The sequence below is a fragment of the Nerophis lumbriciformis genome, linkage group LG12 (assembly GCF_033978685.3).
Source record: "Nerophis lumbriciformis linkage group LG12, RoL_Nlum_v2.1, whole genome shotgun sequence".
NCBI lineage: Eukaryota > Metazoa > Chordata > Actinopteri > Syngnathiformes > Syngnathidae > Nerophis > Nerophis lumbriciformis.
The window spans coordinates 33778146-33793145 of NC_084559.2; the positions used below are offsets into that span (position 1 = coordinate 33778146).

The 15000-nt window shown below is 37.2% G+C and overlaps 1 protein-coding gene across 3 annotated transcripts in view; it reads left to right on the top strand.

The window, feature by feature from the left end:
* morc2 (MORC family CW-type zinc finger 2) overlaps positions 1–15000 on the top strand; it is a 32576-nt gene that overhangs the window by 1645 nt on the left and 15931 nt on the right. For all 3 annotated transcript variants that reach the window (XM_061986434.1, XM_061986436.1, XM_061986435.1), the window contains exons 3-15: positions 225–278; positions 358–392; positions 464–532; positions 3740–3830; positions 3936–4044; positions 4213–4372; positions 9899–10010; positions 10103–10228; positions 10306–10385; positions 10477–10559; positions 10646–10731; positions 11264–11404; positions 11485–11639. In XM_061986434.1, the coding sequence (XP_061842418.1) occupies positions 225–278; positions 358–392; positions 464–532; positions 3740–3830; positions 3936–4044; positions 4213–4372; positions 9899–10010; positions 10103–10228; positions 10306–10385; positions 10477–10559; positions 10646–10731; positions 11264–11404; positions 11485–11639 (1301 nt within the window). The remainder of the gene's footprint in view (positions 1–224; positions 279–357; positions 393–463; positions 533–3739; positions 3831–3935; positions 4045–4212; positions 4373–9898; positions 10011–10102; positions 10229–10305; positions 10386–10476; positions 10560–10645; positions 10732–11263; positions 11405–11484; positions 11640–15000) is intronic.

Here is a 15000-nt window from a genome sequence, read left to right on the forward strand (position 1 = left end):
TATTGAGGAGTCCCAGATCCTTGTGTGGAGCTCAGCAAACTACAAGGATCTGGCGAGAGTCAGGTTACATGAGTTGTGCTAGTGGTTTAAATTGAGATTATATGAGTTATGTTTAAAACATCTCATAGTATGACGCTGTATCCCTCCTGATTACTCTCCCCCCTATAACTAATGCTTAGTGTGTCTTTTATTGACTGAATAACCTGAATGGTATTTGGTTTCAGGACAACCCATGAGTTCTTATTTGGAGCTCTAGCAGAGCTTGTGGACAATTCCAGGTGTGTGTGTTGATTTTATAGCTGATATTAAGCACTAAAATGTTTGTTTTGTAATCACATGATTGTTTTCGTTTTGCAGAGATGCCAACGCCACAAGAATTGACATTTACACAGGTATATTTCAACAAAGAATACACTAACAATTGACATTTCAGCTACTTGACACCTTTATACTCTGTTAACAGAGAAAAAGCCAGAGCTGCGGGGCGGCTACATGCTGTGTTTTCTCGACGACGGCATTGGAATGGACTCAAGTAGGTGTCACAATAGCATCTCAGACCTTTAGGCCTAGTCCATACAAACACGGATACTTAATAAACGTATACTTATTTCTGCATTTAGGCCTCTTGTCCACACATACTTTTGTCCTTAAAAACGCAGTTTTGCAAACGCTGGCCAAGGTGAAGAGTTCCAAAACTCTCCCCTCAGCATATGCGTGCACACGGCTCAAACGGAGACTAGTACTCATCTGATGACGTCACGCTCAACAACCCTGCCTTGCTGGCTTTCACACACTAAGAAGACTTATTGTATGTTTGAATGTGAACATGCTGCCATTTTCACTATACATTGATAAAAGAAGAGGCACCAAACTGGGCTTTCCGACACTCTTGCCAGACGTCAATGACAGTCAACTGTTTGGGATATGATCGTTGTCAGACTTCCAGCTGATGGAACAACTTTGACAAGCAAGACTTTTAGCTTTGTGTCATAAGAAAGGTGCAACATTATCTCATGTTTTTACAACTGATCATGAAGTCAACTTGCGTGTGTTTCATTTGTGTAGATGGAGCTGGGCGCTACTGTGTGTGCGGGTATAATGCGCCTGAGTGACTAAAATAAACCAATGATGTATCCTTCCTCCTTGTTAGTGTGTACTGATGTTAAAAACAATATACCGTACACTTCATTGCACATGTACCACTATATTGATGATTAAATGTGTTATAATTCCATGGGACAGACACACATCCGTCTGCTTTAGGGACTTAAACATTGAAGTGGTTTCCTTGGCTCCTTGTTAGGGTGCACTGATTTTAGAAATAATGTACACTTCACCACACATGCCCATATATATCATCATGTTGCTGATTAAACATGTTATAATTCCTCAAAAAACATGTTATAATTCCTCAAATGTTGGGTTTCAGCAACACAGGCATGCTTTAGGCACTTAAAAAAAGTTCCAGAGGCTTTGTGCAATTTCAGGCTGGTTTCAAAGATAATTTAATTGTAATTGTACATTTAGCAAGGCTGGGCGATATGGACGAAAAAGTATATCTCGATATATTTTTGCTTAAACTTGATATTCGATATATATCTCGATATATTTTTTGGTTAAAATATACATATAAGGATATTCATTTTTGAGCGATATTCACTGAAATTGAAGTGAATGACAAATGTACTGTAAACGTTTGTAACTTTTATTAACCCAGTTTGTCAAGATGGGTACTTACAGCACAGAAAATAAACTGTTTAAGTAGTACAGAATTACATAACATAAATACAAGAGAAAAATATTGTTTCTGTATAAAATAAATAACATAGTTGTGCAAATAATACAACATGTATCAAACTCAGATAAAAAATTAATTTGCAGGCAGGCACTTTTTAATTCCCAGTCGACGATGTAATGGACTGTCACGTACGGTTCTGTGGTCCGACTAAAAGTGGTCAGCGCAAAGTAAGTGACTTTACTTAATAGTGCGGTTATGATCTTCCTCACTTCGGCGTACATTTCGCTTGAAAATTCTCTCTTCTCTTCTCCGACTTTCTCGTCGTCATTTGGGATGTGCTCCTCTTTGTGATTTCCTTTCCTGGTTGGATGACCCGCCCTATCTTGGCTCTGATTGGCCCGTCCGTAAGGTTTTGCCCTACTCTTAACCAATCGTGACTCATTTTAAACCAACCAACCAACCAATCATGGATTTTCTTATACGTAAACCAACCAATCATTGATCTTTCCAGTATATTTTGTGTTGTTGTTGTGGGTCAGGGCAGTGGGTGAGATAGTGCAAGCACGTCTTGGAAGGAGGAAGGGGAGGGGTTTAATAGCACTTGGAGTGTTGCGAGGGAGTGGGAAGCAGGGCGAACAAGGAACACAACAAATAAGCGGTTTTTGGTCATTTTAATGTGAAAAAAATTATATCGATATTACGATATTTTCTTAATTCATATCTTGTTTAAAAATATATCGATATATCTTACAAACTCGATATATTGCCCAGCCCTAACGTTTAGTATATTAAATCAAACATAATAACAGAGGTAATGCCACCAAGTCAGCTTTTGCTGCTTTTCCGGGTTTCTGATTGGACAAAATGTGCATGACAGCTGGTATATGCATTTGTGTGTAGACAGAGACTGTTTCAAAACTACACTCAAATAGAGGGAGATCGTTTTAACCCCGGATTTGCGTTTTTGAAACTACCCGTGTTAATGTGGACATGGCCATCGGGTCATGTTTAGTTTAGGGCTGTCAAAGTCAACGCGCTAATAACGAGTTAACGATAATTCCCTTTAACGGCACTATGTTTAACGTGTGAGAGTCATGTGTGACCGTCGATCCACAGCGTAAGTACTGGAAAATGCACTGGCATCCCAGTCACAAGCAGGAAGGTACTATTTGGGCTCATGCGCTGCTTGTGAGATCAAGTAAAACAAGCAAATGGGAAGTAAAAAGAGCTTGGATAGCGTTGAAAAGGCGAGAATTAAAAAAAAGGAAAACGTGCCAAACTTTTAAAACTCTGATTATTTGTACCTGTGGTGTTATTATTTGTCTAGTGTGTCCGTATTGTCTATGTGTCATACTGTGTGTCTGTGTTTTTCTACCTGCTTTAGGACGGATGGATGCAATTTAGCTTTTGTGCTAATTCCAGGGTATTTATGTTGAAGCTATTTTTGCTGACACATCGATTAATGTGCACTGGTGCAGTTGAGCTTAGGTAAAATTTCATTTAGATCCCTGAAAATTTGCACTTAAACTCTACTCTGTTCAAATTATTCTACAATGTGAAGAAAACCTAATTTGGACGAATTGGAAAGTATATTTTAGGAAAATACACATAATTACAAATTGAAAAGAGACTTAACACTATAGGATGTTATTACATTATTTTAATGTAATATGTCAATCATGTTCTAAAGTGGGCTAGTGTGAGCCTTGAAATTTTGTGCTGAGCTGCATGCAAACATTTTCATAAAGCATACACATGTTTATAGTATTAAAAACTTGAATATGATCTGTCATTTATTAAAGAAAAGAAATGTGATTAATTGCGATTAATGACAAGTTAACTATGGACAAAATGCAAATTGCGATGAAATATTTGAATCGTTTGACAGCCCTATTTTAGTTCCTTATTGTGTTTAATGTGGATTTAATATTTGAGTCTCAGGCAGATGTTCTTCTTATATGTGTTAAAATTTGAATATGATTTATGTGTTTTCCTAATTAGGCGATGCAACGCATGTGATCCAGTTTGGAAAGTCAAGCAAACGGTCCCCAGACTCAACTCAGATTGGCCAATATGGAAATGGGCTGAAATCGTAAGCTCCTCAGGTCTTTTGTGATTGTGAAATAATGTGGCTGGCACGTATATGTTTTTGGCACATTTATTTATTGAAACTTTTTTTGATTGTATTCTTTGACAGGGGATCCATGCGTATTGGGAAAGATTTCATCCTGTTTACAAAAAAGGGCAACAATCTAACCTGCCTTTTTCTGTCGAGGACTTTTCATGAAGAAGAAGGACTCGATGAGGTTGGTTGTTGCTTGACATTTAATTACCTGCAACCAAATATATTCTGCCTGAAAGTGTGTGGTTTATATTGATACTCTATGAATAATGGATCTGTTATACATTTGATTTGATTTTTAACATTAAGGACCCTATTGTGTTGTAAAATGTTCCCATCCTGTCATCTTCAGGTAATAGTGCCTCTACCTTCCTGGGATTTAGTGACTAAAGAGCCATTGACGTCTGACCCAGAGAAGTACGCCACTGAGACCGAGCTGATTTTCAAATACTCTCCTTTTAAAAGCCAACAAGAATTGATGGAGCAGTTCAGCAAAATTGAAAGTAGCAGCGGTAAGCACATGCCTATGTGTGGCAACCCTCAACTGTACATGTCGCCTTCAAATGTGTCATTTTCTTTGTACAGTGGTACCTCAACTTAAGAGTATTTTGAGATAAAGCTGTCTTTTGACTAATTGTTATACTTTAAAGTACCAGCATAATGAAAAAGTTGCCTCTATGTTGAAGCTATTATCATATATATATCTGATTTATTACACTGGAAGACTTACAAAGTTTGCGCGTAATTAGGTATGATCAAAATATGTCTGAGATTCCCGAGCCATTTTGAGAGATAATGAGCAGGCCAGTCACCTGCTCTGTGACGTAGAGGTGGGAACCACAGATCCCTTTACCATCAACAACAATGCTATTCAAGCAGACTTTGTGAGAGCCAAGAACGATCACTTTGTGGCAAATTATGATCTAGAACTAGGATTGTAACAGTACAGTAGATACCGCGGTATTTCGGTTTCAAAGTCCTCACAATAATGCTGTGACGCCTGACGGTGTCAAACACAAACTTGAAGTGTAGTTCTGAAAATAAACCGAATCCTTTGAGCAGCGTGGTGCGCCAAAGTGGGGGCATGGAATGCTGTAAGCAGAAAGAGTAGTATGTTCGTAGTTGATGAGAGGAATTGTTTTTTGGGATATTTCCTGAAAAATATCACCAAAATCTATCCACAACAATTTTGACTTATGCTGCTAACAAACCCTGACGAAAATATAACCTCATTGCCAGAGGTAAGAAAGTGAGTTCTGCAAAGCAATGCTTTCGTCTCCAGTGTTTCCAAGGCGACAGACACAGAACCAGCCTGTCACGTTGCACAGCATGGAGATAGTAACCTAAAAAAAAAGTTAAACGGAGTAAATATGAGGAAACTGAATAACTACTTGATCAATCCTCAATCCATCCATCTATTTTTCCACTACTTGGTTCTCTCGATGTATCGTGCGGGCTGGAGCCTATCCAGCTGCACTCAGGCGGAAGGCAGTGTACACCTTGGACAAAACGCCACCTCATAAACAGTCACCCAGAAAATATTTTTGAAGCCAAATATCAGTTTGTGAGGTATTTACATTGTTAAAAGTTAAAATGTTTAACTTTTCTGAGAATCAGCATTTTTCAGATTTATACAAACATGTTCACTATAGAGGACACTGCTTGTCAGAAAGTAAAGTTGAAAGACACTGAAGTTAACAATATTATTTTACACTGGATGTTTACATTGTCACTTTAAAGACATGCAACTGTAAGTTTGTTTTATATATATTTGCTTAAAACAGTGGACGTCCCTGCACAATTCTTTGCACTTAAAAATTGATGTTGGTAGTAATACATATGATTAGAACAGTTTAACATTGTTTTTGTTCAGTAAGTATGTTTATCCTAAACATTCCTGTGATTTCATTTTACACAATATAACATTTTTAAGCTTTCTTTTTTTAGGACATATACCACAATAATATCATACCGTGGCCTTAATACCAAAATAATATTGTACCGTGAGATTTGATACCGTTACATGCCTATCCAGAACCTTATATTTTTTAGCCTGAATATAAGGAGGATGAACTACAAGTTTTAAAAGCTGTGCGCTAAACAGATCCAACTTTAGTAAAACACTATAGCATCATGTACTTGTAGCAGTATTGTTAAGGGCTAAACAAGAAATACAAACTAAATTGAATGTCACAGATGAACAACTTCTCGAATTATGGCTAAATTCTCTTATCCAGATAAGAGGCATGATTTATAATCTAGAATAACTTTGACGAGCCAAGACGCAATGCAGCAGCAGGACACCAACCGGCCCAAAGTACAGCAGCATTAACTAGCTACTTCTCTGTGATTAACTAGCTACTTCTCTGTTTGTCTGCGTCAGTGCTTATAATAACAATATTGTGTTTATTTGGTTAATATTCAGGTCACAATATGTAAAAAGAAAGGTTTTTAGTTTGTTATTTAGATGGCTTTGTGGGCGGAATAAAGGGCCCCCGTTGACTCAATTGTTAGCTGACTTTTTAGTTATTTATTTATTCATGATTTAGAGTACATAAAAAAAGAAAAACATGTGTTCTTGTCGTACATAGGGGTTGTGAATGATAGACAGCACATATCTTTTCAATTTCTGCGTATTTCTGTTATGACTGATCTGCTGATATGGGCAAAGTGCAGATGAATTTCCACCGTGATGTCATCCGACACTGAATCTACAGAAATGTACATTCTGAGCGGAATATTCACAATCTCTGTCTGAAATTGTGGCAATTTGTGATGTTTAGAGGATATTTTTACATACTTTGCAGATTGGAAATACAATTGGATATGGTTTATTGGATACAATGAAACACAATTCAGCATCACATGTTTTTTTTCATTATACTGGTACTTTAAGAGACAAGCAAAAATTTGAGTTACAATCACCCTCGCCATTAGTTGGCGTAGTAAATGTCACAGTGAACATACGTAAAATTGGCTAATACAGCTGGTCTTACTATCTAACATTAGTTTATAATAAGAGATCAACCTAAATTTGTTTCTCCAACCATGCAAAGAAAGAAATTGGGTGAGAAACAGTGCTGAGAAGAAGCGGATGATATTCCTTGAGTGAAAGGGGACCTATGACGATTATAATTACATTTTAAACTCTTCTTTGTGGTCTCGATAATATGTATTGGATCTGCTTTGGTGTACATTTCGGTCCACAGTCACCTTTATACTCCATTTTCTTTTGTCTGAAAGCTGTTCGATTCTGGAGGCGTTCCCTGATTGCAAATGAAACGATGCCCCACCTTCTCTTAAAGATTCATAATTTATCTTCTAAAGATGTACACTTGGTAAAAAAAAAACATATATATCTTCAAATCGTTACCACAATTATTTTTCCATTCACGGTCGAAAACTAACTTAGTAAACTTTGTATAGATTCTCCGGCAACAACATTAGGTACACTTGTACAAACTGATCGCTTCAGAGAGTGCTTTGAAAAAGCTGCTTTTAGAAGCATTCATGTAACAGTTGTCACTGCATGTCGCAAGTCGGTGTTATGTTCATGCCACGATTAGATTAAAACAATATTATCTTACAATGTTTTGTGTTTCCTCATGGCATGAAGCAGACGGAGAGGAGCTCTGCCTCCTTTAGCTCAGAGCTTAATTTATGGTACATTCCATTAACCTCGGAAGTTGAAAGTCGGAGCTGAGAATGATGTCACAGCAGAATTATGAGCCTTCCAGTTACGATGTCGGAAATCAATATGCACTTTTAATCTTTTATTTTACAGTCACAGAATTTTAAAAAGTTATTCTTTGTTGATCTAAGAAAAAAAAGTTTTGTTTGTTTTCTTTAATGTTTATAAGGATACCTTTAGGGGTAGGGCGATAAAATGGTGTCATTTTATTTCACGATAGACATTTGATCGATATCAAAATAAAATGCTTTCGATAAATTGTTAGATATTTTGGTTGAAAGAAACCGGAAGTTACGAAGTAAAATTCATTGCATGAACAAACAGGAAGGGATCACTGAGCAATGGAAGGGACATGCTAACTGGCAATCGGGTAACAGTATCAACTATCATATTTGCTTGCACCATCTTGTGTCGCTGTTGATTCTCTGCATGGAGTGATAAGAGAAACTGTCGTATCTTGATATATAAAGATACGATATATCAATAACAAGAACAAAAATGTGTTTGGTTGGTTTTAATGCAGACAGTGCAGCAACATCCTCGCACTTCCAAGATCTCGGTCTAACTCGTAGCTTCCCAAACTACGAGTTTATATATATACTACTGCCATCTTGTGTCTCAAAACTGCAACTACTGTCAAATCTACTATACAACAGAAGCTAAACAGAAGTGGGGGGTGTGCTTAATATTTTCTTCTTTCTATAGGGGTGCAACAGAAAATAATTGAGAAGCATTGTACCGGTACTACAGTAACATTTCTATATATGCTATAAATGTCCGACAATTCATCGTATCCAGATAATTTAGTGCAAAAAAAAACTAGTCATAAGTGCTAAAAGATATTTTGGAAGCCTCTATTATTATTTGCCATTTTGAAGCCAACGCAGGAGTAGTGAATACTCTGCCTTCTGCGTAGGAAACCCGACCTGGAGGGGAAATTCCAACTTCCCAGTACCGTATTTTTCGGAGTATAAGTCGCTCCGGAGTATAAGTCGCACCGGCCGAAAATGCATAATAAAGAAGGAAAAAAACATATATAAGTTGCACTGGAGTATAGGTCGCATTTTTGGGGGAAATTTATTTGATAAAACCCAACACCAAGAATAGACATTTGAAAGGCAATTTAAAATAAATAAAGAATAGTGAACCACAGGCTGAATAAGTGTATGTTATATGACGCATAAATAACCAACTGAGAACGTGCCTGGTATGTTAACGTAACATGGTAAGAGTCATTCAAATAACTATAACATGTAGAACATGCTATACGTTTACCAAACAACCTGTCACTCCTAATCGCTAAATACGATGAAATCTTATACGTCTAGTCCCTTACGTGAATGAGCTAAATAATATTATTTGATATTTTACGGTAATGTGTTAATAATTTCACACATAAGTCGCTCCTGAGTATAAGTCGCACCCCTGGCCAAACTATGAAAAAAACTGCGACTTATAGTCCGAAAAATACGGTACAACTGGAACGCACCATTCATGTCCAAATAAGTGCTTCCACCTTGTAGTGACGTCACAACATAGCTGCCGGACCCCAAAATCCCGCAAACAGAGGCATCCAAAACTACGTGCAAGCTCACGCCATAATGCATTAATCTTATAATGTATCCAACATTTTATTACATCAGAAAAGACTAAATTCATTGTAGGTATCAAAAACATGACTGACCGTGTAGTTCACTTGGTAAGGCAATTTGAGCATGTTGCTGCGAGTCTGCACCATACTGAAGCAGATTGAGTAGATAACACCAACCAAGGATTTTCAAATTATATCTAGATGGTGGACAATTATCCGTTAAATTATTGAAAAGCTGCTAATGGTGTGTTTGACAAAGAAGCAGCTGGATGGAGATACCGTAGAAGTCCACTCTCCAAGATAAAATGCTGCATGTTACTACTTTATTTTTATTTATTTTTTTAAACTACAGTAGCTGGTAGCAGTACTTTCTAAAGTATTATTTTGATACAATATTTGTCATTTCAAAGTTTTTTTTTTAAAGGGCATGTTAAGTGTGTAGTTTTTGGTGGGCGCAAGCCCCAATTAAATTGATTTTAGCAGAAGAAATAATAAAAAACATTACAGTAAAGTACAGTTATAGAAACAACTACTTCACAAGGAAAACACGTAGAAATGAAAACAATACATAATGTATGTTTTTTTAATATCCAAAAATAAATTTCAATGGGAGACATTGATTTGAAAATACAAGTGTTTTGAGTTAAAAGCGCCACGACAGGACCAATTAAGCTCAAACGTTGAGGTACTACTGTATATTTATCCTTCTGAGATGCTTGACCCATTGTGATTGCCTAATTTGTGGTACGTGTGAAGGAACATTGGTGATCATCTATAATCTGAAGCTTATGGACAACAGAGAACCAGAGCTGGATGTAGAGACGGATCATCAGGACATACTGATGGCTGGAACACCTACAGAAGGAGTGTGAGCACAGAGCAATTATATTTTAATTCAAGTTGAACAAAATATCACACCTTGAGCAAACAACAATTGCTGCGCCACCCACTCGCTTACAGGAAACCAGAGAGGAGGTCGTTCAGAGCATACGCAGCTGTGTTGTACATCGACCCTCGCATGAGGATTTTTATACAGGGACATAAAGTGAGGACCAAAAGGTTGTCCTGCTGTCTTTACAAACCAAGGTAATGTCGCAAGATGTGTATTATAACATTAACAATCCTGCGACAGGCGTTCATTGACGTTCTTTCTCCTTTTGCAGAGTTTATAAGTACTCATCAACTCGTTTTAAAACACGTGCCGAGCAAGAAGTCAAGAAAGCAGATCATCTCGCTAAACTTGGTAAATGAGTGATACACATCCACCTTTATCATCCCTTATTGGCCTTTTTAACATTCATAAATTAAATTGGTCATTCTTCCAACAATTCAAGCGGAGGACAAAGCCAGAGAATCTGAGAGCAAGCGTTTGGCAATGGAGGCTAGACTTGGAGAGGATGTGTCAAAAGACTCTCGGGTAAACGCCTGATCTCTTTAAGGTACATTTTAACTGCTCAGGGTTATTGAGAGCTAGCGTATCCCTCCCCGTTTCTTGTCTTTCAGACTATCCTGAGGAAGGTTCAGGATTCGGCCATGATGCTCAGACGGGACGCTGACATGAAGAAAATAATTCTAGAGGCCAAACAAAAGTATGATAGAAACTATATACACAGTAGATCTTACTTACGGGTGGAACTCAAAACATTTTAATAGTGCAAAAGTTCATTAATGTTAGCAGTTCAACTTCAAATGTGAAACTAATATGTCATATAAATGTCTTACATGCAAAGTGAGATATGTCAATACTTAATTTGTTACAATTTTGATGATCGTAACTTAGTTTTTGAAAACCCCAAATTTTCTGTGATTTTCAATTCAAGATTTTCACAGGCTGTAAGCCATACTAATTAAACTTATATAAAAAATAAATCTTGAAATATTTTATTTGTCTGTTATGAGCTGATATTAGTTTCACTTTGCAAATCTAATTGCTGCAATTAACTAACTTTTGCACAATATTCAAAATGTTAGCGCTTCACTTATACTGGTGTTTTTTATGGAATGCAAGTTAAAAAAAAAATCCCAACAGCATGCCTCTGCTTCAGTCAGTATATTCATTGTCTTGCAATATAAAAACATCAGAATACCAACACAGGCTTAGTCGCTTATTTTTTATTTCAGAGCGTTAAAAGAGCCCAAAGAGTTGAACTTTATTTTTGGAGTGAACATTGAACAGAGGGACCTGGATGGGATGTTTGTGTATAACTGCTCTCGTCTTATCAAAATGTACGAGAAGACCGGCCCTCAGCTTGAGGGAGGCATGTGAGTAGTGCGCACACTTGACTTTATTTAATACAAATGATTGTGCTTAAGAGGTTTTACAATGTCCTTGCTTCACACAGGGCCTGCGGAGGTGTTGTCGGCGTAGTAGATGTCCCATATTTAGTTCTTGAGCCTACTCACAATAAGCAAGACTTTGCTGATGCTAAAGAGTATCGCCATTTACTTAAGTCAATGGGGGAACATCTGGCTCAGTACTGGAAAGACACTAACATAGGTGAGGAGCATTTGACTTTCAGAGTCAAAATATATACCGTATTTTTCGGAGTATAAGTTGCTCCGGAGTTTAAGTTGCACCGGCCGAAAATGCATAATAAAGAAGAAAAAAAACATACAGTATAAGTCGCACTAGAGTATAAGTCGCATTATTGGGGTACATTTATTTGATAAAACCTAACACCAAGAATAGACATTTGAAAGGCAATTTAAAATAAATAAAGAATAGTGAACAACGGGCTGAATAAGTGTTCGTTATATGACGCATAAATAACCAACTGAGAACGTGCCTGGTATGTTAATGTAACATATTACGGTAAGAGTCATTCAAATAACTATAACATATAGAACATGCTATACGTTTACCAAGCAATCTGTCACTCCTAATCGCTAAATCCCATGAAATCTTATACGTCTAGTCTCTTACGTGAATGAGCTAAATAATATTATTTGATATTTTACGGTAATGTGTTAATAATTTCACACATAAGTCGCTCCTGAGTATAAGTCGCACCCCCGGCCAAACTATGAAAAAACTGCGACTTATAGTCCGAAAAATACGGTATACATCTACTATTGACCAAAAATGTTGTTAAAACTGAAATCTTGCTCATTTCTTACCCGACTCCTTTACAAAGTTCAAGACGATTGGTCTGGTCTTTCTGTAAAAGCTGCCACGGCATTGGCGTGAATTAAATACAGTAACATCCTCAATGAACAATTTTAATTTAATGCTGGCTACAATACAATATATATGCTATAAATTTGACCGACCATACAGCTTTTAACAGTACCATTATATCTAGATAATGCATGTTGACACATTCCAGCTGTGTGCTGCAACTTTAACAGCGTCAAGCAAACGACCGCGTCCTCAACGCGGTGTAGCATTCGCGCTAGTGACTAATGTCCCTCCACAGTGCAAAGCCACCACTAAATCAGCAATATTTGCCTCCATAGCAGCAAATAAACTACGTCAGGGGTGTCAAACTCAAATACAGAGTGGGCCAAAATTTAAAACTGAACAAAGCCGCGGGCCAAGGTTGAACAAATTAACCTTTTAATAGGGACCCAAACAAGTTTTGCATTGAATATTGAACAAGCAAGGCGTATATAACTTCATAGTGACATGCAAAATCGAGTTTCAAATAAAAATAATAATAATTAAAAAATATCAATGGCATATCAAATACAATTTAAATAAAAATTGAATGCCTCTTTTCTATTTGCAGCCTTCTGAGGTAAATATCAACATTAACTTTTTCCACAGGCTAATAATTTTGAAAATAAAATAACAATGAATAAACCAACCATTCAGGACTTTAAACTGCTCAGTTTGCAACACACTGATCTAATCTGATGTGGCTAAGCCAGATACCTGGCATCTTTTCTTGGATGCTAGTTCATTAATGTCGGGGCTCAGGCTTTGAGCTGAGGCAACCTTCATTATCGAACGAAGGTGTTCATCAGTCATTATATCTTGTAGTCCACCCGGACCACAGTCTTGGGGGCGTGCCTTAAAGGCACTGCCTTTAACATCCTCTACGAGCTGTCGTCACGTCTGCTTTTCATCCATTCTAACAACGTGCCGGCCCAGTCACAAGATATGTGCGGCTTCTGTACGCACACACATGTGAATGCAACGCATACTTGATCAACAGCGATACAGGTTACACTGAGGGTGGCCGTATAAACAACTTTAACACTGTTAGAAATATACGCCACACTGTGAATCGACACCAAACAAGAATGACAAACACATTTCGGGAGAACATCCGCACCGTAACACAACATAAACACAACAGAATCCCCAGAACCCTTTGCAGCACTAACTCTTCCGGGACGCTACAAGGTGTGTGTGTGTAGGGGGCGGGGGTTTGGTGGTAGCGGGGGGTGTATTTTGTAGCGTCCCGGAAGAGTTAGTGCTGCAAAGGGTTCTGGGTATCGCTGTTGATCAAGTATGCGTTTGCATTCACTTGTGTGTGCGTGACTGGGCCAGCACTTGTTGGACTGGATGAAAAGTGGACGTGACGATTTTCGGGAGGGGCACTAAAATTTGGGAGTCTCCCAGGAGGGTTGGCAAGTATGAGAATTAGCGGTGTTACTGCGGCACCGCCGCTCTATATAATCGGCGGGCCAGCTCTAGTGTTAATTTGATATCGCCTCAAGGGCCAAGTGAAATTGGCCCGCGGGCCAGAGTTTGACACCCATGAACTATGTTTCATAAAAGTAATTATTAATTCCTTTGGGAAAGTTCCTTCGGGGAAATTCTAGTTCCAGCAGCAGGTAGCACCAAAAATACAGGAAAAGCACTTAGATACAAAGATAAATAAAAAACTAAGTAACAAGTTATGTAAAATAACAGATAAAATAGAGTAAAAAAATTTATATTTAGTAAAAGATGCCCAAGATGTTCATTAAATGAAGTGACAAGTTATATAAAAATACTATTATATGTTAATATACTATTGTCACTGGAGGACAAAGAATAGCTAAACATGTTGCACTACACACTGTAAATAGAATATATTAACGGTCAACCGCTAAGCTAGAGCTCTTGAATGTTAACAAATCGATACTATAGTGGTTAGATCAATATTCTTTATCATCAAAAATGTTTTTGTTATTGTTTACAAACTCAGAAAATAAATATCTGTACACAGGAGGGCTTAAAGGGCAAAAATGAAAGGATTTAAATCAGACCCTTTTATAGGAATTAATGTTAAATATTTAACTGAAATTGTTACCGCCATCCCGTGTTTTTAAATCATAATTGTAATAAAAATTGTAATCATTCACTAATCTTAATAATTTAAAGTGTCGGTGTCAGCATTGTTATGACCAATACTGCCCCTGTAATTACTTGGTATTGTATCGATACCCAAATTTGTATTATCTCCCATAATTAATGTAAAGTATAAAGCAACAGAAGAATAAGTGGGTTTTTTTGCATTTTAACAGAAGTGTAGATAGAACCATACTACCACAGAAATTACCCAAATATTACTAGTAAATGAGCAAATATATTTTAATAGTTTTGAGAAAATAATACAACAGCAAATTAAGCAATATGTACAGCATACGTCAGCAGCCAAATTAGGAGCCTTTGTAACCAGTTTTGCAATGATTTTATTATCATTTACCTGCCAAATTAAATATCATGATATATATTCTTATCGCAGAAGGCTGCAATATATATCGCGATATGGCGTTCGGGCCATATCACCCATCCCTAATGCTGTCTACTTCATTACGGTAAGTTCTTAAACAAAAGTCGGAAGGGCAGTGATAAAGAAATTTAGGCTGTAAGGAGCAAGATTGTTATGCATTACAAATTTTCCAGGTAAGTTCTGTGGCATTGT